Genomic DNA, 25,234 nt, shown 5'->3' with positions numbered 1-25,234 from the left:
CTTTTTGAGTGGACGTCTAGTGGACGATTAATCGCGCACCTACGTCTTTCCTCGCTGCTCTCTTCTTTCCCTCAGCAGTCCTTCTGCTGAAGACCCTCTGCTCTCCCCTCCCCCTTCCATGGGCAGTGCTGGCAAGCACACACCGTGTACAATGGAGCTTCTGTTGAGTGAGCAGACTTTCTGCTAAAGACATTTACTTCAAGAAGACTCTTTGTTCCCCGTGATGGTTTCTAAAACAGCCCGGCTTCATAACTGAAGCACTCAGCTGCTGCGAGGACGTTTGGTCTGACTGAATTATTGCACACTTAAATAAATAAAACAAATCTCAAATATAGCTGAAAATAAACAACAATATACGTTTTCAACATAATCCCTCCATAGCAAAGATTTTGCGATGGAAAACATGGAGCCTCTAATGAGCGGTTCATTTGTGGTGCGCGGCTAATGAACGGGCTGGTAAGCTAATCCATTATATTTCCAACATTAAGATTTTCAGCCCTCTGTGCCATTTTTAAGCTCCTCTAGATCCACACACCGACGAGGCTCCACCGTCCCCCTAATTAGGAGACAGTGAAGCCTCATGACATAATAGGATCTCCTGCAGTCGGCCATATAGCTCCCTGCATGAGAACACACTGCAAAGACCTTCAGGTCACAGATCTCCTGGGGTCAGCCGTTTACCCTTCAGAGAGTAGTAAAGTGAGCAGGCAATTCGGTGATGGGATCTACTGTATAAACCGTTAATAGAAAATGTGGCTTTAGCAATAGAAAAAGCCCATATGCAGAGATCTAAAATCTGCATGACTAAATATGTCTGGGACCCTTTATTTGGCACTCGGGTCACAGATGCAGCAATATATGCAAAATAGTAGTCTAGTTAATCATGCAATGTTCTCAATTCCCTCCTCACAATTTGATAAAAACTACAGCAGCATACTTGTGCTGAAATATATATTTTTCCTTACATACGTTACTGTAAACTATATTGTTGCAGAGGTGGGACATCACAGCAAAGACACGATGGTGGACTTCTAGCTGTTTCTGTTGCTAGGTTTTCCAGCAATAAACAGCCACTAGACGTCCAGACCAGGTATAGAATTATTTAGGAGACAGTAGAGAGCTGTTTTCTATGCCACTCTAGCAAAGCAGATTATGGCATTTATAGCATGTTGAGCGGGTTTTAAACAAATAACAGTTTTTAATATATGTGACTGTGTACTGATGCATAAATACATACTAGCCATAGTCGGCGCCTGGAGCCAATAATTTCAGCCAAATAGCAAAGTTGTACAGCACTATAACTACATTTAGACTGTAGGTGAGAAATAAAGACATTCCTATGTCCCAGAACCATACAGCCCTAAGAACCAATGGGCCATTCAGCTTCTGCTTATCACCTATTTATTCTGACACTCTGCTTTCTCAGTAGTGCTCCACCATGTTTGCCAGCTGTGCCATGCACAGCACTAAGGCTTGGTGCTCATCATCAAGCAATCACCATTGGCTCAATCGAATAAACAAGACAGACGCAAAGGAATAGGAGTTGTCATATGCTTTTTTTTTTTTTTTTTTTTTTTTTAAACTGGCCTCCCTCAGGTCCAGGTTTGCCTGAGCTGCCCAAAACGAGGTATCCTTTTCAATTCATTATAGGTCATTTTATACATACACAGATGAAGTTGTGTAGATTAGTGGCGATTTCGGAGACGCTTGTATTGCTGGTGTGGGAGACTTACCCACCTTTGCTCTCTATCAGATGCATTTTAAGAATGTCAAAATTCACGCTATGCATCCACCGACATTCACAGAACTGCTGTAATGTGCAATACATGCCAAAATAAGATTCCCTCACCAAATCGTACTCAGACTACCTATTCTAAGAACAAGATGACTAATTAGGCTTCTAAGTACTGAGGGGGTGTGACAAAATAGGAATAACCTTTTGGAATGCAAATACAAAATAGGAATGTTGCTTAGGGAGGAGTGACTGAAATATTGCTAACTAATGGTTAAGTTGATGCTGCTCTGGCAAATGTCGAAGAAAATAATTAGGAAAATGTGACATACCTCTTTTGTGACGGCTGCATTAAAGCTGAAACTTTGTCGTCAAAGAACTTCTTCATTGCAAATCGGTCCAAAGCTTGGTCGGCACTGGAAATAGAGAACCAGGCAAATCTTGAGACAGCAGTTTACCATGTTTTCCTTATGTTAAGGAAATGAGTCTTAAAAGGTCAGCTCAATGCAATTCAGGTACATTCCCAACAAAAGAAACCTGACCTTTGACCTAACCAGCTTCTCCATCATTACAGCCTTGATGTTGGCATGCCATCTAAACGACAGCCCCATTCAAACAGTTTCTATTCCTTAATGGTCATACTGTCATAGCCCTGGTCAAACAAACCTGCTTGGTAGTCACCCAGGATGACTGCAACATATCTCTGGCTTTCTCAAGCACTATCATTAAGGAGTTCCAAACTGTGTGGTGCCAACTTAGAGCCCTCCATAACGGTAAATATTACCTTCAGGAAACCAGCTTCTGAGCCACATTTCAGGCCCTCTTTCTTTCCCACAGCCGGTGGAGGAATGGCCTGCACCTAGAACCCGATGTTGAAACATTACTCAACTACCACCCACCCCAAAGGTGCCTTTCTTGCAGCAGCCCAAGCGAACAAATATCTAAAGAAATAAAACCACATTTTGCAGATAAAACTTTTCTTGCTCTCCGTTCAAGAAAACATCCAACTAAAGGCCCATTGTACCTCCTGCAATACTATCACCACAAAAAACCAACTTAACTGGTATACAAACTGCCCACCTTTAGCCTTTCGTACACCACAGAAAGCCAAGACTAGAAATCAAAAAACTGCACAAAAGAAGGATGAATGAACAAGTTAAAAGTGCAACCGCACATGTTGGAATGCGAAGTTTTTGATATTGAGATTCTGCCTCTCTCTCTCTCCAATAGGTCAACAAACACTGCTTCACCGAATTCCTGTCCGAAAACAACTGAATTTGTTGACCCTTTCAACCCATCAAAATTAACTTAACTTCCTGTAAGCACCTGCAGCTACACATTCACCCAGTGATCACACAAACACTGGACTAGCTACGCTGAATGTTTGCCACAAAAGTGCTGTGCATATTGCATAACATTATATTCCTCTTGAGATGCACAGTATGGGGCTGCCCCTCAGTCACAGGTCAGCGCAATTAAAAAACACTTATTAAAATAAATAAAGCAATCCCACTTAATGGACGAAATAGTCACAGATACACTGGCCTTTAAAAAACACATACACATCGGCGTCAGCACATTATGCGGACTGCCAACCACATCTACCCCATTTTCTCACCAGCTGGAAAATTGTACGATTTCATTCTCTCTCTTCCCTCCTACAATGTAATGTTTGTGCCTAGCCTCCCTGTGTTTGTCACATGCGAGTCTCCTCTGCTCACTGCATGGCCATCAGGACGGGCAATTACTAAATGTGGGCGGAGGCAGTGAGGTCGTTTCTGAAAGCAACAAGGAGAGTTTCACCCTCTTACCTCGCAGACACATTGGTGAAGTGCATGTACGATGATATCACGACACCTATTCTTCCCTTTCCACCCTGGGGAGAAAGACAGAGCCATGGTGTTATGTACTTCACATTTTATTTATTTATCATGACATTTGTATTCCTGGATTTGCTTCCTTCCGTGTTTTCATGTCGGGTTCAAGTCTATTGATCATTGTTAAATTTTTTGTTTTTGGTAGATAAGAAAGGAAAGCACAGATGATACAAAACCTTGAGGTGTTGTGATACATGTTGGCAGCTAATCAGAGGGGAGACTGAATGGGATTAGAAGGCAACCCTCAACATGTTGTGGGGCAAGCTGGCTGGGCTGATGGCGCGTTCGAAGGGAGATCAATGTCAGTGTACTAGTGGGGAAACGATGCAACAAAAGCAATAGAAGGGGGCATGAGGGATCTAGGTGCTGTAGCCGAAGGGAGTCTGTGTCGGACGATTGAAGGGCAGATTGAGTTGAGAAAGTTAATTCTTGTCACGTCCAAGACCTTAGCTTCAGAATTTACACAATGACAGTCTGACTCGACAGCCATTGCTCTATTTCACAGAGTTTATATTTGGGCACTAGGGAATAAACGAGACAGACAAAAGCTAAGCACTCGGCAGAAAACATGTCCATATTTTATTACGTCGAAATCAGATATACTTGTTGTCGTCACGACAAGGCACACCCATGTGAACCTGGCATTCTTTCCTTGCCAACTAATGACTGGAACCAGTTGATACAGAGAACTGCGAGTAGGAGATGTATAGTTCTCAGCATCCTGAACATAGTGTGCGTTGGTCTGGCAACAGGAGGAAGCGCAGCAGAGAACATATATGTAACCAACCTTCCAGTAACCCCGACATACCTGCTGCACACTACAGGGGGAGAGGACAGGGAAGGGGGAATGGGGAGAGCGGTAAGGAGGAGAGAGGCAGGGGGAATGGAGAGAGAGGAGGCAGGTATGGAGGAGAGAGGAGGCAGGTATGGAGGAGAGAGGAAGGGCATGGGGAGAGAGGAGGCAGGTAAGGAGGAGAGAGGAGGGGGAATGGGGAGAGAGGAGGCAGGTAAGGAGGAGAGAGGAGGCGGAATGGGGAGAGAGTAGGCAGATAAGGAGGAGAGAGGAGGGGGAATGGGGAGAGAGGAGGCAGGTAAGGAGGAGAGAGGAGGGGGAATGGGGAGAGAGGAGGCAGGTAAGGAGGAGAGAGGAGGGGGAATGGGGAGAGAGGAGGCAGGTAAGGAGGAGAGAGGAGGCGGAATGGGGAGAGAGTAGGCAGATAAGGAGGAGAGAGGAGGGGGAATGGGGAGAGAGGAGGCAGGTAAGGAGGAGAGAGGAGGGGGAATGGGGAGAGAGGAGGCAGGTAAGGAGGAGAGAGGAGGGGGAATGGGGAGAGAGGAGGCAGGTAAGGAGGAGAGAGGAGGCGGAATGGGGAGAGAGTAGGCAGATAAGGAGGAGAGAGGAGGGGGAATGGGGAGAGAGGAGGCAGGTAAGGAGGAGAGGGGGGAATGGGGAGAGAGGAGGCAGGTAAGCAGGAGAGATGAGGTGGGGAATAAGGGGAGGGCGAATGAGGAGAGAGGAGAGGGAATGAGAAGAAAGGAGAAGGAATGGGAGAATGGAGAAGGGATGGGAGAGAGGAGGGGGAAAGAAAGAGAGAGAATGAATGTGTGTGTGTGTGTGTCTGTACTGTAATCCATTTTTCCTCCCTTGCTCTTACTAATATATGAATCCCAAAATGTTATGGAATCAAGCACTTCATTAAATATTATCCTTTCAATGGCACCCAAAGTTTTCCATGAGGACCCATATCCACTTGTCAGTCATGGGGAGCATTCTATCTATGTTGCATGTATGGTGGATGAGCTCAGGATGGGGTCTCCTCAATATAGGTTCATAAATCCCCCTCACAGAGCTTTCACATATTACAATAACCTACATTTGCGGATGACAATAGAGACACATATTTAAAGATAACTTTTTTTCGTTTTTAAACATGTTCATCAAGGAAGATCCAACTAAAAGAGCCTCACAACTAAATTAAGCAAATTCACAAGTTACCCTCACCTGGATCATTATAAAGATTTGAAAAGCAAGATCTCCATAATCATTAGAAAATTACCGAAAAAGTGCACACAACCCATTAAAATAGATCAAAGAGGAAAAGGCATGGTTACAATTTTTAATCAACGACTACAAGAAAGGGTGTTTCATTTTTATGCGCAATACAAACTCTAGCGATGCAATTGTGGAACCCAGAGAATGACTTTCTCTTTTCTTGGCTTATGGGCAGGACATTATGCTTGTGCATGCAACAGTCGCGGCCCGTCCTTTAGGGCGGAGGGGCCACGCCCCCCCACCTTTTGCACCTCACAGACACTCTCCATGTTCAGGTCAGGCAGCCAGGAGCAGACATGCGCGATTTGCTCCCACTCCTGGCTGCCTGAGCTGAACTTTGCTGGGCTGAGGCGGTCACAGCTCCTATGGGCGTGACCTCCTCGGCTCAGCATAGGTGCCTCGAGTCCCTCCCGTGGGTGACGAGGAAAGCGTCACCAATTGACACTCACCCTGGGCGCTTCAGGTTTAAGCCCTGAAGTGCCCAGGGCGAGTGTCAATCAGTGATACTTCGTCACAGAGTGGGGTAGGGTCAGCAGTCTCACTGACCCCATCCCACTCTGTGACGAGGCTGGGACTGCTGCCTTCCCTCATTGGCTGACCTTGGCAGCAGTCCCAACCCTCCTGGGACCTCGAGGCTGAAGGTAAGTGTGTGTGTGATTTTTTAAATTGAATGTTTGGTGCGCACGTGCATGTTTGAATGGTATGAGTGTTCTTAATGGATGTGCATGCGTAAGAGAGAGAGAGAGAGGGAGACAGAGAGAGAGAGAGACAGAGACAGAGACAGAGAGAGAGAGAGTGTGTGTGTGTGTGTGTGTGTGTGTGTGTATCCCGCCTACCCCCCCCCGAATAAATACACTTCGATAGCTCTGGAATCATGAGCTTCACAGTCAAAGAGGAGAATGCTTTCTAAAGCACAACATGGCATCTGCTGCTATGTTTTAGAATTCTAGATTTTGAGAAAACTATTGCATTAATCACCACAAATGCACTTCTGCCTTTCTACTAAAATAAATATTGTTAGAAAATAAAATAATTCTTGCCGTGTTAAAAGAGCTCAACAGCATAGACCCTGGGAGTGTGAAGAAGGTAAGAACTGTCAGGAGACCCACAGGCCCAATATTTTCCTCTGTGCTTTAGACAAGCAAAATACCTAACCTGGTCTCTAGTTCTGCTCCTGCCCCCCCACCCCTTCAAAAAAACATAAGGCAATGTATTCCGTGCTGGAGCATATGATGATGTTAGTGGAAACTGTCTTGGAGCCATGATAATGATGTCAATTCAGTTTTGCTATTTCAATGCTTTTCTGAACATCTGTTGAAAAGGGGGCCCCAACCCTTCATTCCAAAGGCATACCTTTGTGAATGTGCAACAAATCAAGCAGTCACGTCTTAAAATAATACCTTCTGCACGCACACTAATGGTAAAAAACTATGTCTCCTCACAGTAGCAATATACGGCTCAGTTGAGGCAAGTCCGAGCATCTTCACTATTTCTGGTATGGTGTGACAAAAAGGAAGAACACTTAAGACAACCCACATTCTGACAGTTTGGAGATATTTCGCTTTAGTTTGGTAATATGTCACATTTCCATGTTGTGAATGGCAGTTCGATCTTATAGTTATTGTTAAATTTGGGGTAATGTTCATACATTCTCAAAGCTTAACAAAAAACTTAATAGAAAAATGTAGGTCTTTAACTTGGGCATGTGACAGGACTCCCATTAACTGCAGCTAGTTTAATGTCAGCGTTGGATGGGGTAAATAGATAAGGAAAAAGAAGAAAATAAATAAACTGCGAGAGACTATAGAAAATAAGCCATATTATGAAAAAAGGGAAAATACAGTAAAATGCATTGGGGGGAAACAAAGAAAAGAAATCAAATTGAAAAACTCTGCATCACAGAGGTGGGGCAGGTTGCATATCTGTGGTTACTCTGAACTTAAGTAAGTCAGACATAAACTGTACCTCGAACACTTTATTAGTTCTCCTACCCATTAGCTTGTGTTTTGGGATCTATAGCATAAAATGTTAAGTCCAGTAAAAATAATAGGCTGAAGGAAAAATGCAATGGAAGAAAGAAAACTAGCAACTCAGAAACAAAAACAAAGAAGGAAAATGAACAGGAGGGGACGAATGGGAGTGTGGCGGAAGGAAGGAAAAATAAAATTGGAGGGATAGAATGGAAAAGATAAATGGAACGCAGTAAACGTAGAACTAAGAGGGGATAACTAAAAAGAGAAACAGGAAAAAATAAGTAATGAAGAAGAAAAGAGAAAAAATGAAAACAAAGTGGGAACGAAATTAAAAAGATTATCAATGAAAAAGTGAAACAAAGAAATAGAAAGGTTAAAAGAGAACAGACAAAAAACGGAAGAATATGTGAGAATAACACCAAATGGCAATAATCTGTCTGAAAGAGGAACTCTAAAGATCACCACAAAGAACACCAGGATACACATTCATACTCTCAACAGTATTCTATCCACTTCATTACACCCTTTGATGAACACTAGGCATAAAAGGGAGCCATTAGATATTATGCCTCAAATACTGGCACCTTGCAACTTCACAAAATACATCCAACACCCCCATCCCTTATGTCTTCAATCTACAGAAAGGTCGTCCAAAGACTTGCACATGTAAACATACTCTATAAGATACTTAATGTCTCCAACCACCCTCTAAACCATCCCAGGCCCCAGCACAGTGACAAAATCAAATATATTTCCACAGACTACAAAAACCTTGTAACTTCTCCCTAATGAGCTATGTAACCACGCAGTCAAAGGTAGTAAATATATGCAAAACGAAATAGTATCTCTTGTACACATATCCCCTTCACCCCATATGTAAGTGCAGCTCCTAGTTTACCAAAATACATTAGGAGTGCCCTCCAAATCCCCCAAATGACACCAATACTCTTCCTACATGGGTAGCACTGTAACCCCGAACTCTGCCAACCAAGCACAATAAACAGGGTAGCCTTTTACTAGCTCTCCCGAAAGCTCTTCGGGTTCCCATTACGAGTATGAGGCATAATGCAAGATTCATATGTTGGCAATGGATCAAGCAACCATTTCACAAAAACATTTTAACAGTACAATGTGTACAGTACTTTGCTGGCATTTAAAACTGTGAATTTTTAACTCCTTCACATTGGCTGAATTTCTGGCGAGTTTGGGGTTCTATCAGGGGTTTCTAGTTGGTATATGGGATGGCAGCCCCTAAAAATTGGAAACACAAGGCCACCCACAATAGAAGACGGTGATGACAAGGAACGGTGTCCCGGAAAAGCATAACTTACCCTGCAGTGAATCACCACCACATGAAGCGGGTCGCTGTTCAGCCAAGACTCCATGGCCTTGCAGATGGTGCACATCTTATCGAGGGGAGGGGCATGGAGATCTGGCCAGCCCACGTCCATGACCTACAACAGAGCAAATCCTCAGAGTTCATTAGTATTCATAAGTGATCCTAATAATCTCATTTGCACAACCTTGACAATTTTATTAGGGACTATATGCAACCGAAAGTGCTACGAGTTGCAAAGTGAATGCTTGGCCAACTTTACAATTCGAGCACTGGCAAACTATCAATGTGACAAGTAAATTTGAAAATAATCGCTTTAAAAATCAAAAGCAGTGATTTGATTTATGTCCTATTTGTAATTATCTTGGCCATCTCTTACTGCATGTACGTGCCGAGTAAAGTATGCACACAGCATCCCCGGGGGCTGTTCTAATCAGCAGTTACAGACAGAAAGGCGCACCTACCGACCTACCGAGCGTAGATGAACTCTTACAGAGGAACGTGGGCCTGTTTGTTAATGGGCTCCTTCCGTGAAACTCAGATCTTAGATAGTTGTTCCAAAGTATGTTTTTATATGTCTCCATTTATCATCCTGGATAAGATCATGGGTAAATAAAGACTGAAGGGCACATTCTCCACAACTAACTACAGATATTCTGCCATGAAGCAGCTAGGCACACAATTCACTGTACTTTTTTGGGTTCAAAGTTGCTGCAGAGAGCTCGGAGACTGTAAACAAAATACAAATTATAGCGCCATCCAGACTGTCAAAGTCAGCTGTTTCTGCTGTACATGGACAGGTATGATCTAGGAAGCATATGTGACCTCCTCGAACACCCTGAATTGCCACAAAAGGCCAGGTTCTACATGTAAGTGGGATGCAGGAACTAGGGACACATTCAAATGAGAGTAAACATCTGTCTGGTGGGCTTCTGAGTGTAAATGCACTGACTTGGAATCCGGTCAGTGTACAAGTGTCGCTAGTAGCCTGAAGGGGTGGTTGTGGCCAACCTTGGCAAGTTGGCTCACCTGTTTAGCTCCTATAGTAATTTTTTGGTTTGCATGTCCAACCCCTCTCGCTTCCTGTGCTGCAGTTGCCACCCTCCATTAAAAGAGGGCCTTGGCACGACCCCCAAACTATGCATGTAAAGCATAACCGTACTGAGCCCTGAAAAGGTTTGTGTATTTGAAATCTCCCACCCTAAACATTGCCGAGGAACTTAAATCGTGTTTTTTATTTTTTGCTTTTAACCTGGATTCCCAATGCTTAGCTTTCCAAGGTGATAACACGGGAACCATGTCTTTTAAAGATGCAATTGAGCTCAGAAAGTGCTCAGGTACTTAGATATCCTTTTAACTGTGACATTTTCTCTGCGTAAGCGTTCTCACATACATTCAGCAGGCATTGAAACTCCAATGTGCACTTGGGTTGGTTTTGGCCATGGAGGCAAAGCATAGTTGATGCAATATAAGAGAACTGTTCTAAATATTTTAAAGTTCATTTTCTTTCTCTTGGCTTTAAAGTACTTCATCAAAGGGTTTTCACTCTGAAGCACAGAGTTTCTTGTTGTCGGTCTCTGTGGTTTGCAAAGGTTCAGTACTTGCTAAGTCTCTTTTGGTATTTTGACTTATACAACATCAGAAAATTGTATTGGCCGAACAAGTGGTGTTGGTGCATAAAACTGTAAATTAAATTGATTCTTAATAAATGTGGTCGCACACTCCCCAGAGTAATTTATCTTAAAAATAAGACATTAACTGCTGAAGAAACTCCAAAAAATAATAAGCTTGAAGTCAAAAGCTTATGAATATTTAAAAGTGAGACAATGGTCCACAATTTCTCACTGCTTTGGGGCAGTACTGTGTAATTGGATTTGCCTGTGGAAGTAACCTGGGACAGTGTGCCTAGTGGGGATTCTGCATAGGCAGACTGAGTTTGTGCGAGCTGGACAACAAGTCTGACTACAGAAACACTGTGTCAAGCAGGGCTTACTTTGTGTTTGTTGTTTCCGGTGCAGAGCACCAGCACTTATTTTTGAGGGCCGGCACTTATTTTTCTGCCTCAAGCATTTACTGTGAGCAAAAGACACCTATGGGAAAGACGGAGGAAGAGAAAAATGAGAAAGTGTCCCAAAGGGAGAAAGCAGAAAGCTGCAAGAGTGAGCTAAAGGGGCAGAGAGTGGCTGTAAATGGATTAAACGAGGCCTGAGATGCCTTTAGGATTATGCTGTCTCAGTATACCGTGTTCACACATTTAATTGCAGCAGCCGTGTGTTTAAGAGGAGGGCTTCGGCGCACCGGCACATTTTTATTTCCAAATTAAGCACTGGTGTCAAGGAACTGTATTCTTCACTGCACACCCCTTTTCACTGAATCAGTCTAAGAGATTAATATTTCTTAAGGCAGGCACTTTAAGTGTGAAGACGGGGACTATCTGACAATATGCACTACATCAACCTGTCTTGTATCTACTCTGTCTAGAATAGTAAAGTTGTGAAACTCTCGTCACCAATACAAAAAATCGAAAAGATTTGTCAATGCTTGTGTAAACATGAAATGTTGTTTTAATGACATAAATGAATCACTTTTGTCCGATAGAAATCCATTAACATTAAAATAACAAAAAAGGTATTCAAACGTATACTTTTATGGTTAAAAATGAGGAAGGAGACTATACGCAGATCACCCTAAGAAACATGTTAAATCTATTTGTAGTCTTGGACATGGCGCAGCAACATCTTATTTTGATATTGGCAAAAGACAAAATCTGGTGGTCTTTCATGGTACTTGAATCCTCATTACCATTATTGTCAAAACGGAAGGAAGCTAAATCTGTTTTTCTGTGCTGCCGTACAGAGACAAAAATTGTCAAAAGTTCTGGCATCCCAAATCAGAAACTGTGGAAATCCAGCTCTGTTCTTTGTGGCAGTCTCTGAACCGTTAAGATGTTCTTCAGGTGATGCGATCAACAAACACAAGCCATCACGATGTTAAAATTATTACAACAGATCCTGAATATGAGAGACACGATTTAATAGTAGTGCCTGCAGTGTTAAATATGTCCCCTTCATTTATTTTCCTAACTTTATGCTTATTGTGGAATACAAACTATACTTTTATTTTGACATATTGCAGTGAATAATCTGTTTTACAAAGAGTCTAATATCAAGTATAACATATTTTTACCTGTAAATACATTAACATAAATTCTATGCGTATTTAATTGTAAATGCCATCCCACTTATAGACAAATACACATAAAACATGAAGAAAATGTGAGAATTTTAGATTTTCAGAACTATTAAAAAAGCTATGAAGAATAAGGGGAATTTTTAAGGTAATACTTTTAATTTTAGGGGTTTATTACCAAGTGTATGTTACTAAATCCATTGTTTTAAATTGTTGTGTGGCACATGCACAATGAAATCAAGAAGGCCATGTAGTATTTCACACAGACTGACCGAGAGCGACCCCAGGCAGACAAATTAACAACCAATGTTTTCATATTTAGTGGCCAGAAGATAGTTATATGAAATCAAATATGCGCACAGTGATGCGAGGAAATCCACATTTAGGGAAATTATGTTTAGCAAATATGTTTCTGCAAGTGTATAAGATATATAGATCCGGTACCTTGGAGTTAAGCTTGGCAAGCTCATATCTCTTTTCAGAAAGGTTCAACACCTGTTTGGAAAAAGTAGAAAATCATGAAACATTGCAACCACGATATCCTTTCCATCAAACAGATATCTTGTGGCCACTGATCAAAACCGTAAATTAACATTTGAGTAGTGCATCATTACATTATGGAGAACTAGAGAAATAACCAGTGCTTTTGTCTTGAAAGTATAAAACTACGCTAATTTCAGTCATTGGAAAAATATAAAAACAAATCATTTTACACAGTCTGTGCACTTGGAGTGAGACGGTAGCACTCCGTTTACAATGAAGTGCCATAGTGTGAATTTTCAATCACTCACATACTTAGCAGCAAGCAATACGCACCATGTATGACCGGAATGGATGACAAGGCCATATGAACATAACTGGAGCCAAGGGAGACAAACTGATCAATGACCTTTCAAGTAGTTGAACCTTTCTTTTTCAGAGAACTAGCACAAAAAGGAAAGTTGCTCAATTCATTATGGACTACACATGCCCTATGTCACGAAATAGTATATTAAAAACATAACCCTACTAACCAAATATAACTTTCCCTTGATGTCCATACTTTATCAGTATTACTAACACATAAAGACTAGTTATCCTGAAAAAGTAATTTTACCTATATTTTTTTTTACAGTTTAGAGAGCTCTTCATGTGCCGTGTCACAGTAGCTATTACATTTCAATCCTTCAAACTCCATGGGTTGTATTAGCTGTGCGCACAATGCCGCTTAAATTACGTCGTACAGCTGTTAATGCAGGACACATACAACTCTGCCTTCAGTGCTCCAGAAGACAGAGGAGGCAGAATGATATCCTTGTGCAATCCAAGAAGAGCCACCCGTTGCAATGAGGTTGGGCTGCTGTTATTCACCGCCCCTGTATGGTGCTAAGAAGCCTACCTACAGATATGTGGGTGACCAAGGCAAGAGGGCAGAAAAATACTAGCGGTAACAGTAATACCACTACTGCCACCACCACTAATGGTATAATTACTAGCTAAACTACAATAACTTCCTCCACAGTGTGCTTCTGACATTTTTATTAGCTGCAAATATCAGGCCTTACCGCATCCAGTTTTTCTGTTATGATAGTAGGGTCAATTTTCAGTCATTAATCAATTAAGCGGCACAAGTGAATTTTGTATCGAAGCATGGGAGTTTTCAGCTTCCAGTTAATCGAATTCAAATAAATAAATCGACTCTTCCATTCGGAATAGCATCTTTGGTGTTGGTTGTAAACTCAGAATAAATTAAATTCTATAACATTCTCTTCTGGTGAACTCACCTAAAACGGATATTAAAAATACTCATTCTAGGTATGGCTTAAGAGCGCAGGCGTCTACTGGACCTAGTGTTACCAATTATTTAAATTATACAGAGAGAGAGAGAGAGCGTGTTTGGCTTCACTTAGAGGCAAACACTTCTCTTACCATGCTATCTGCCGTTTGTTGCATCATTTTGTTTCCTATGAGGTGCTTGCATAGCAATACGCGAGTGACTATCGTACATCTCGAAATTACATCTAATCGCGACGTATTAAATTCTTTACCTTATACATGCACTGTATGCATAAAGGGATTTTGCTTTGTTTATTTTACAACTGAAATAGGCTTTTTAATTTCAGAAGTTAGCACTCAAAATGAATGCCAGACCTACTGACTTTTGTTCCCAAGTTATTCCGAACTTCAACCACTAGATGGTAGGATTGTGCAAATTATCTGTTGCTCTGATGCTGTCAAAGCGCAGAGCTCAAGAATCACGCAATGAAAATAAGAAAAGATAAATGAATGTCAACTAAAACAACTAAACATACTATCGTTCGGAAGACTACTCTTTCCGAAGAGCTCTCAAATGATGACCACAGAGATAAATTGCAAGCGTTTAACACTATATATAACTTTGTGGTGTTCTTTGACAATGGGATTTACAATAATCTAGGCAAACTGGGCAAATCTGACACTCGAGGTTTGGGATCAGGCTACCATCGCCGTTAATGCAAAGAAAGTCAGACCATGTCCCACTGTAGTGCATTCCTTAGTTTTTAACATAAATATTCAAAGAAGCTAAATAGGATTGCATGCTGCCCCTGGATATACTGACATTCAAAGTCGATTGGAACATTTCACAGAGGTTTCACACAAGCAGCAGACACAAGCAAGAACCCTTCTTTCTCATAAAACATGGGGACCATGATTACAGATCAGCCATTACCAAATAGTTGTCTGCGTGCTTGGACTTCAACATGCGTGTCACATTTTGAAGGTTGTGCAGGTATGTGTCTTCTGAACAGCTGCTTGGGAACGAGACAGCAATGATGCGCTCCGTGACGTAGGTAAGATCAAGCTCATAGCCCTCCTCCATGACGTGATCAAAGTCTGCGCCTCTGAGGAAAATGGAAGGTCGGAAAATACGAAAACGTTAGTGAAAATTATATCAAGTTTTAGTGCATTGTGTGTGTCTTCTCCATTTAGAGTCCACTAGAATTTTAGAAGGTACATTACACAATTAATGCAATTTAATGAGAAGACAACTAGAAAGCCAACAATTCTCATTACTTTGGATTTTTGCATCAGTGTATTTTAAACTGTGCACGTTTTAAGTTGACCACGTTTTATACTTCTGGTACAGAACATTCTTTTACTATTTCCTATGTATAAGTGTACATTTCGTGGCAGATCATTTAGGGTAAGCGTGTTATGTAGTTCTTTGCTCTTCTATATGTTTACCTATCAACCTTTTCAAAGATTGAGTTGAAATTATGAACGCTGAAATCAAATCCAATTAAACAGCATGATCAAAATAGATCATTCTTGGCACCATGCCGATGGCGTGTCCCCACCTCTGACGTCATGACTGAAATCCACACAGATTGTGTTCAGTCCAAGGGGAATCTCCACAAAATTCATAATGATCGGCCTCAGTCAGCCCAATGCACGAATTAAGGACCAACAAATGACGAGACAGGTTCATCTGATATAACGTGAATTGCTCTGACAACTATAAAAGCATCACTAGAGACATTCTCAACGTTATTCTCCTCAAGAACAAGACTTAAGGTTGAGAACCCACTATATCCATTCCATGGTCCACGTCCTGATACTGGGGCCCTGTTTCTGCACACACAAGTGGAAACTCTCCTCACTTGCCACCCCCATCGATCCCCACTATGTTGAGTCATGACTTCAGTTATGTTTTCCACTGTTTTCGTAACTTCTGGAAATCACAGTTGAACAGTATGTGCAGCCTACCCCCAATGACAGTGTTGGAAAAGGCCTTTTGGTATACTTTGTTAAGCACAATCTTTCAGTGTTTCGCATAGTTAGCTCGGTCAGTAACTTTTGATACATCGTTCTCAATCATGCACAATTTTCTCTCTCTCATGGCATCTCCTCACATGCTCACTGCCTCTCACGCTCTCACTCTCCAGGAACAATATCTGCTTAAGCAAACTATTAATGTCATATGAAAATTCAAATAAGATTTAATAAACCTACATTTGCACACCATTGTAATTCACCTCTTGAGTGTCCAAAAATATCTTACAAAAACGTAGATGGTCTCTTCTGTCTATAAGATAGAACGTTGCAGACTAGCCACCTTCCAACATTCCACTATATTCATTTGGACTCATGCAACAGTTGTAACCTGACTTATTCAGCAGAGTCTGCTGAATACCTGCGGGTCAGCTTAGAAGTAATATTGCTATTTTGTGGGTACTCAAAATTGCCTAGGCGCACCATGTTACTTATGACACTTTCATACATTGAAGACTTTAACATAACTGTGCATTATGGGACTTGTAGTTTCCCTTTAAAATTGTTGATCAAGAACACCAATAAGAGCTAATATTGATTCCTTCTGTCCATATTTTACCACAAAAGCAGTTAGTAGCAGTAAAGAAAACGAAATTGCACCCTTCTATCATTAGATATTTTCCCTGATCAAAGTATGCCCATCTAGACCATTGTCCTTCTACTGAATTAAAAAAACACAATATTTGTTACAAATATTTTACAAAAAAAGCTACAAATTGTGCTAAATCACAAAAATTAAGATTAACGAAATTGTGCTGGTTTTCAATGGCACAGGGCTAGCAGGATAAACCTTTTGTGAGTACTAAAAGAGGGATTTGACCAACATTTTTGAGGAATTGTATGTGATATAAATGGATGATTATTAGTCCGTGCTCCCTGTAGGACAATGTTTATGGAAAGTTACAGGTCTGTCAGTTGAGAAATGGTAGCACCAATGTTATGTTCTTCATATGCCATTTATATCCCAAACAGTAAAAAAACACAAATGTTATGACGATATCTTTGAAGTATGGTATTGAGCAGCTTGATGACAAAGAATCTGTGGAATCCTAAAATGGAATAAAATGTTTGTTTTCAGATACTTTGTGGATCTATTTCGAGAATTATCATAACAGATGTGCGATTCCTAGCAAAAGGTAGAATTTAGTGTTATCTGATTGGCTATGTCAGAGTAAAATGGTTTTAAGTTATCTGAGGTGTTAGATAAATGTGCATGATGGCTCCCACTCAACACAGCTGTTTATCTAATGATACAGATGTGGTATCTCAGTGGCAGAAGGCCATGTCCCCAAGGTGGGTTGCAAGGCCTACCGTTGCTTCAATTTGCAGATAATACTACGTTGTCATCTCAGGCAGAAAGTAGGATTCAGAAAGCATGGGTTTTGAAAAATACTTCAGAGTTTAACAAATAACATGCAAAAAGCAACAACTATGTTTCTTGGAACGTCCCCTAAAATTGGAAGGTTTCTTGTGATGAAGGTGTGAATTTCTCTTTTAAATTCTTATGGGAACAGTAAATAAAAAAGAACGGGTTATAAGTAGGTTAATATTACTATGTGTTACTCTATTATCATTTAAAACATAAGGGGCTTGAAATACTCACTGAGATGTTTTATCACAGGAGAAAGAAGAGCTCTTGGAAAAAGTAGATGAACCCTGGAATGAAATAAATACGTATTTAACTTAACCATTTACGTGCAATAATCCGTTTCTCTTGATAACACACATGGAGGATGTCCCAAACGTACTTATTGTCTGCATGCTCTTCAGGCCAACAAAGACTCTGTTTATGTAAGTACAACAACAACAAATTGTCTTCCGTCCTAAATTCTAATTCAACACTCCAATCTCATATCACCAGCTCCGTTTAAAATAAATTTCTAACAGTCAGATATGAGGAGAACAAAGTAATAAATATTATGTTACTTATCCTGTGAGCAGCTGTTCATGGCATGTAGTGCTGTAGATGTACAAGGTCTGCATACTCCTGCCATTTGGTGTTGGGTCCGGAGTTGTGCAAGTTGTTTTTCTTTGAATACATCTTCTGAGTCATATGGTTGAGCGGCTACTCCTCTCTGTGATACTGCACATGGTCATTGACCCCATTGTTAGATTTGTTTCCAGCAGGGGGGAGAGTAAAAGAGTGAAAAGTATGAGTATGGAAAGGTCCATGCTAAGAATAAATCTATAAAGGATAACTGCAATGGCCACAGGCATCCAGGGAGGAGGGAGGGTGCATGTAAATCTACAACACTATATGCCACAAACAGATGCTTACAGTGTAAGTAACAATCTGTTTGATGGTATGTGTGGCTGTAGATACACATGCTCTGCATAAACTGTAAAGGAGGTCTCCTTTAGAAGCAGTGGCTAGCCTGTAGGTGTTGCAGTAAATGGGAATAGGGTTCGTAGCAGTGCCTGATCTACAGTGGCCTGTTGATGTGCTAAGACATCCACACAATAGTGCTTAGTGAAGGTGTGTGGTGTAGACCACATAGAAGACTTTCAAATGTCAGCTATAGGAATGTTTCCAAGAAAGGCCATAGTAGCTCCCTTTTATAAGTGGAGTGTGCTCTGGGAGAAACAGGTAAATATATTTTGACCTTAATGTAGCAAGTTTGTATACATTTGACTATCCATCAAGCTATGCCTGATGTGGATACACCTTTGTGAGGTGGTGAAAAGCCTATAATATAGTTGTTTTGTTTTTGTGAAGATAATAACTTTTTCTATGTAGAACAAAATAGCTTTTTTCACATCTATTATATGAAGAGATCTTTCTGCAACTGAATCAGGTGGAGGGAAAAAGACTGGCAGCTCAATGGATTAATTGAGATGAAAATGTGAAACTATCTTGGGTATTAATTTATGGTTGGCATGAAGAACCACTTTTTCCCAATGTATTTGTAAGAAAGGTTCTTCAGAGGTTAAAGCCTGGAGCTCATTAACATGACTGAGTGAGGTAATGGCGACTAAGAATGCCACCTTTCATGACAGAAACTGAAGTGGGCATGAGTGAAGAGGCTCAAATGTAGTATCCAGGAGTCTAGTAAGAACAATGTTAAGGTTCCAGGAGGGTGCTGGGGGAACAGTTGGAGGGATAACTCATTTAAGTGTTTCCATGAAAGCTGCAATAACTGGTATTTCAAACAATGACGGATACTATCTATTTTGTAGGTAAGCAGCTAATGCAGCTAGATGTAGCCGTATGGAAGTGTAAGCTAAATTAGCTTTTTGCAAATGAAGCAATTAGCAGATGATGTCCTGCATTGTGGCTTTGAAAGGATCATTTTGTTTGGTTTGGCAGTAGCAAACAAAACATTTCCATTTTGTCTGCATAGCATGCTCTAGCCCCTTCCCCACCAAGGACGTAATCGTTACATCCGTGGCTGCGGCACTCAGGCGCCATGGACGTAAACATTATGCCCTGGGACCGGCCCTCAGGGGAAGCGCTAGCGCTCCCCCCTGAGGGCCACCACCCCACCCCCCAGGTTAGGGTTGGAAGGGGAATCACGTCCCTTTCCACCCCTGACGCCCTCCACCCCCCCAGTGATGTCTGATGACGTCAGCACACAATCACGTGCTGATCTCATCAGAGGTCACCTCCCATCGCGCTGGAAGCATGCTTCCAGCACGATGCGGAAGAGAAATGCTAAGCATTTCTCTTCCACTCGGGAGGAGGGGGCAGGCAGAGACATCGAAAGAAAGGAAAGGGTTTTCTTTTCTTTTGATGTTATTCTGAGCATTTCTGCAACCCGATCGCAATGCGACTGGGCTGCAAAAATGCCCACTAGGCACCAGGGATTATGTTTTTGTTGTTGTTTGTGTGTAAGGGGAGCAGCCCCTTGGGCAAGGGCCACTCCCCATGGGGGCAAATTATTTTTAGGCCTTTTCTGCTCCCCCGGGAGGCAGATCGGCTACATTGATTAGGCCGATATGCCGATATGGCCCTCCAGGAGGAAGTGGGGGGAGAAGGGGAAGAATCCACTAGACACCAGGGATTGTTTATTTTTTTTGTGTGTGTTGTATCATAAAGGGAGCTACCCCTTAGGCATGGGTGGCTCCCCAGGGGCAATCATTTTATTAGTTCTATTCTCCACCCACGCCCCCCCTGGGGGCAGATCGGCCTATATTGTTTAGGCCAATCTGCACCCAGGGGGAGGGAAGAACCCACTAGACACCAGGGACTTTAAAAAAAATGAAATCAGCATCAGGGGAGTGACCCCTTAGGCAAAGATCGCTCACCTGGTGGGGGCAAATTTATTTTAGTCAAACCACTAGACAACAGGGATTTTTTTTGGGCCTATTTCATGCAAGGGGAGCGACCCCCTAGGCAAGAGTTGCTCCCGTGGGGCGCAAATTTATTTTAGGCCATTTCTGCCCTCATTGGGGGAAGATCAGCCTATTTTTGTTAGGCTCATCTGTCCCACAGGGGGGAAGAAACCCCAGCAGACACCATGGAAGATTAAAAAAAAAAAAAAAAAATGGGGTGGAGGTATGGCCATACCCCCACCCCAAATAAATGGGGACCAAGTTGTTCTGCCCACCGGTGGGTAGATGGGGCAATTATCCCCAATCCACTCCTGGGGAGGGGGGGGTAGCAGAGCAGAAAGCCTACTAGATGACAGGGAATAAAAAAAATTAAAAAAAAATAGTGGGCTGGTGGCTATCAACCAGTATGGGCATGGTTATGTCCTCACCCCAGCTGAAGGGGGTAACAGTCTGTCAGCTCTCCCCTGCACACTAAAACATCTTATCCCACGGCAATCAAGAGGACATTTGATTATTTGGGGTTTTGTTTTTACATTTGGGCCATGAGAGGTTGGTTAACTCTCAAAATTGTCCCTCTTGGAATGGCGAGGGCTGCACTTTTTGGACTTTGGGACACTGCCATGTAGAAAAATCTGCAAGACCTAGACACATCTGAAAACTAAACATCTGGGTGAGTCCAGAGTGGTGTGCTTCACATGCACCCCGCACCATTTTCTTACCCACAATGCCCTGCAAGCCTCTAATTTTGCTGCCCCACTTTTCAGCCTAAAAATATTTTATTTCAGACTGCCCTTTTGGATCCACTTTGGTTCCCTTTCTATTTCAACATGTTTCCCTGTCACAGGCACTTAGCCCACCAACACAAGTGAGGTATAATTTTTACTGAGAGGCTGAGGGGAACGTTGGGTGGTAGGAAATTTGTCCCAGTGCAGTGATCCCACACAGAAATGTGGGAAAAATGTGATTTTGGTAGGTTTCCTTAGGTGCCAGCTGACCTAGAACCCAAAATCCACAGCTAGGCACTTTCTAAAAAACAGCTCTGTTTTCTTTGGGAAAATGTGATGTGTCCACGTTGTGTTTTGGAGCATTTCCTGTCTCGGACACTAGGCCTACCCACACAAGTGAGGTACCAATTTTATTGGGAGATTTGGAGGAATGCTGGGTGGAAAGAACATTTTCTCCTCTCAGATTCCAGAACTTTCTGTCACCGAAATGTGAGGAAAAAGTGGGTTTTTTGGCCATATTTTGAGGTTTGCAAAGAATTCTGGGTAAGAGAACCTGGTGAGAGCCCCACAAGTCATCCCATCTTGGATTCCCATGTGTCTAGTTTTCACAAATGCAAAGGTAGGTTTCCCCAGGTGCCGGCTGAGCTAGAGGCCAAAATCTACAGCTAGGCACTTTGCAAAAAACATGTCAGATTTCGATGTAAAAATGTGATGTGTCCATGTTGCGTGGGTAGGCCTAATGCTCGCGACAGGAAACGCAAGTGAGGTACCATTTTTATCAGGAAACTTGGGGGAACACAGAATATCAAAAAAGGTGTTATGCCCCTTGTCTTTCTTGACATTTCTCCTTCCAAATGTAAGACCGTGTGTAAAAAAGACGTCTATTTGAGAAATGCCCTGTAATTCACATTAGTACGGGCACCCCGGAATTCAGAGATGTGCTAACAACCACTCCTTCTCAACACCTTATCTTGTCCATTTTGGAAATACAAAGGTTTTCTTGATACCTATTTTCACTCTTTATATTTCAGCAAATGAATTGCTGTATACCCGGTATAGAATGAAAACCCATTGCAAGGTGCAGCTCATTTATTGGCTCTGGGTTGGTATGGTTCTTGATGAACCTACAAGCCCTATAAATCCCCGCAACTAGAAGAGTCCAGCAGACGTAACTGTATATTGCTTTAAAAAATCTGACATCGCAGGAAAAAGTTACAGAGTAAAACGTTGCGAAAAATTGCCATTTTTTTCACCTCAATTTCAAATTTGTTTTTATTTCAGCTATTTTCTGTAGGAAAATCTTGTAGATCTACACAAATTACTCCTTGCTGAATTCAGAATTATGTCTACTTTCCAGAAATGTTTAGCTTTCTGGGATACAGCATTGGTTTCACATCCATTTCTGTCACTAACTGAAAGGAGGATGAAAGCACAAAAAAATAGTGAAAATGGAGCATGCCCCAGTAAAATGCCGAAATTGTGTTGAAAAATTGGGTTTTCTGATTCAAGTCTGCCTGTTCCTGAAAGCTGGGAAGCTGGTGATTTTAGCACCACAAACCCTTTGCTGATGCCATTTTCAGAGAAAAAAACCACAAGCTTTCTTCTGCAGCCCCTTTTTTTCAAATGTTTTGAAAAAAACGAACTTTTTGCTGTATTTTGGCTCTTGGTCTCCTTCAGGGGAACCCACAAACTCTGGTTATCTCTAGAATCCCTATAATGTTGGAAAAAAAGGACGCAAATTTGGCATGGGTAGCTTATGTGGACAAAAGGTTATGAGGGCCTAAGCGCAAACTGCTCCAAATAGCTAAAAAAGGCCTGGCACATGAGGGGGAAAAGGCCTAGCAGTGAAGGGGCTAGAGGAAGGTTTACAGACTTCCTTAAGAATGTCCATTAATTCTTGTGGTAATTGAAGGTAGTAAAACTCTACGACTTCAGGAGCCAAATTAACATGTTAAGTGACTTGGGGTTTGGGCATCTGATTTGTCCTTGATTCTGAGTGAGATGGTCAGGCCTTTTAGGGAGCTTCTCCTGAGGGACTACTAAAAGATATAGATGTGTGGTGAACCAGGGCTGGCATGCCCAGTTGGGAGCCACAAGGATCATAGTGTGAAACATCTGCCAGAGCTTCCGAACTAGAAATGGAATGAAAGGGAGAGGTGGAAAAGCATAGGCAAATATCCTTGGCCAACTCACTCATAGTTCGTTGCCTTTTGACAGTTGGTGTGGGTACTGGGGATGAAGTTTGGCCAGTTTCTGATTTCAGCTGTGGCAAAAAGGTTGTTGTGAGGGTTCCCCCACCTTTGGAAGTATGACTGGAGGACTTGAGGGTGGAGTTCTAATTTGTGATGCATTCTGCTGGGCAGGTCTACAAAGTTGTTGCCCATTTCCAAAAGTTATTTAGCCAACAGGTAATGTTTTGGTGAAGACCCCATTTCCATATGGTCTGAGACAGGCGTAATAGTTGTGAAGACCATGTTCCCACCCCCCAATTTTGTAGATAATACATGGCTGTCATATTGTCCGTCCGGACTAAAGCAACCTTGTGAGACAGGTGGGGAAGGAAAGCTTTCACTGCTAGGTAGACCACCTGAATCTCCAGGTAGTTGATGTGTAAATATTGAGGTATGGCATTCCAAAGACCTTGTATTATCAAGTCTTGATGATGAGCACCCCAAACAGTCCATGATGTGTCCATGGTGAGAATGATGTGAGGAACAGGGTCCACAAAAGGCCACCTCTTTAGCAGATTGTTGGTGTTCCATCATTGTAGAGAAGAGTGACTGTGGCAGTCTATCAACACTAGATGTTCCAGGTGACCCTGTGACTGACACCATTGGAGAGCTAGACATTGTTGCATAGGACGCATGTGTAGTCTTGCATGGGGAACTATGGAAATACAAGACACCATCATTCATAACAGATGCATAACTGTCCTTACTGTGATTGTTTAGTTGGAACTGGGGCAGAGTTGTATGAAAGTTCTGAATTCAGGCAGGATTGGGTTAGGCTAATCCTAACTATGTGTTTAGGATTGCTCCAAAATAAGCTTTAACTTCTGGTGGTTGTAGGTGAGACTTGGCGATGTTGGTAGCAAAGCCTAGGCTAGGAAGATCTATTGTCATCTGATAGCGTTGTTGGCACTGATGCTGAGTGCTGGCTTTAATGAGCAATTGTCCAGGTAGGGGAATACATGGACATTTTGTCTTCTCAGAGGTGCTGTGACCATTGCCAGGCATCTTGCGAACTCTCGAGGTGCGGCAGTGACCCCCGAATATAATCACTTTATATTGGTAGTGTTTTCCTGCTATGACAAACCTTAGGTATTTGTAGTGCGCAGCATGTATCGGTATGTGAACGTAGACATCTTTTAGGTCTAGCTTTGACATTAAGTCACCCTGTTGTATAAGGGGAATGATATCCTGTAGTGTGACCATATGGAAGTGTTCTAATAGAATGTACTTGTTCGGACTTCTGAGATCTAAGATTGATTTTAGAGACCGGTCTTTTTTGGGGATTAGGAAGAATAGGGAGTATACTCCAGGCGATTGATGTTGAGGAGGAACGGGTTCTATAGCCCCTTTGAGAAGAAGGGACTGGACCTCTTGTTTGAGAAGTTTTTGTCACAACCTGTGAGTGCAAGGGGGAATGGTGGGTAGAGTGGTAATGAGCTCCTGGCAATAGCCATGTTGCATAGTGGCTAGTACCCATTTGTCTGTAGTAATGGTTATCCAGAGTGGGTGGAAAGACTCTTGTCTGCCTCCGACAGGTGTTGAATTGTTGGTGCAAGTGTAGGCAGTTACTGCTTTGCAGTAGATGTTGCTCCGCAAGGGGAGGTACTCTTTCCCCTTCCTTTATTGTTAGTACCTGTAAAGGAACCTCTGTAAAAACCCCTGATATAGGATGACTGAATTTGCTTCTGTTGGGCAGTGGAGGCATCAGCTGATGTAGACTTGTATGTGCCTGAGTAGCCTGGGCTGCAAACAGAACCCCTGTAATTGGAAGTCTGTACAGCTACCATAGCCTTAATGATATTAGTGTCCTTTTTCATCTTATCCAGGGTAGAATCTATGTGGGGTCCAAAAAGGTGGTCTTTATTGAAAGGCATATTTAAAATTGCCAGCTTGACCTGTGGTTTAAACCCAGAACACCGTAGCCATGCATGACTTCTTAGGAGGATGCTGGTGTTAATACCCCTGGTCGCTGTATCTGCTGCACCTCAGGTGCATCAGATGGAGTTATTAGTAATAGCCTGCCCTACAGTGATAATTTGCTGACCTCTCTTGCA

The 25,234-nt window shown here is 42.1% G+C and overlaps 1 protein-coding gene across 4 annotated transcripts in view; it reads right to left on the bottom strand.

The window, feature by feature from the left end:
* Nucleotides 1-25,234, bottom strand: part of TNS3 (tensin 3) — a 752,439-nt gene that overhangs the window by 287,831 nt on the left and 439,374 nt on the right. For all 4 annotated transcript variants that reach the window (XM_069216157.1, XM_069216170.1, XM_069216149.1 and 1 more), the window contains 6 exons: nt 17,556-17,608; nt 14,850-15,021; nt 12,605-12,655; nt 8,967-9,089; nt 3,544-3,608; nt 2,065-2,148 (listed from right to left, as the gene is read on the bottom strand). In XM_069216157.1, coding sequence (XP_069072258.1) covers nt 2,065-2,148; nt 3,544-3,608; nt 8,967-9,089; nt 12,605-12,655; nt 14,850-15,021; nt 17,556-17,608 — 548 coding nt within the window. The remainder of the gene's footprint in view (nt 1-2,064; nt 2,149-3,543; nt 3,609-8,966; nt 9,090-12,604; nt 12,656-14,849; nt 15,022-17,555; nt 17,609-25,234) is intronic.

The sequence above is a fragment of the Pleurodeles waltl genome, chromosome 2_1, assembly GCF_031143425.1.
Source record: "Pleurodeles waltl isolate 20211129_DDA chromosome 2_1, aPleWal1.hap1.20221129, whole genome shotgun sequence".
Taxonomy (NCBI): domain Eukaryota; kingdom Metazoa; phylum Chordata; class Amphibia; order Caudata; family Salamandridae; genus Pleurodeles; species Pleurodeles waltl.
Note: the sequence above shows the minus strand (reverse complement) of the source record. Positions and strands in the feature narration are given on the sequence as shown.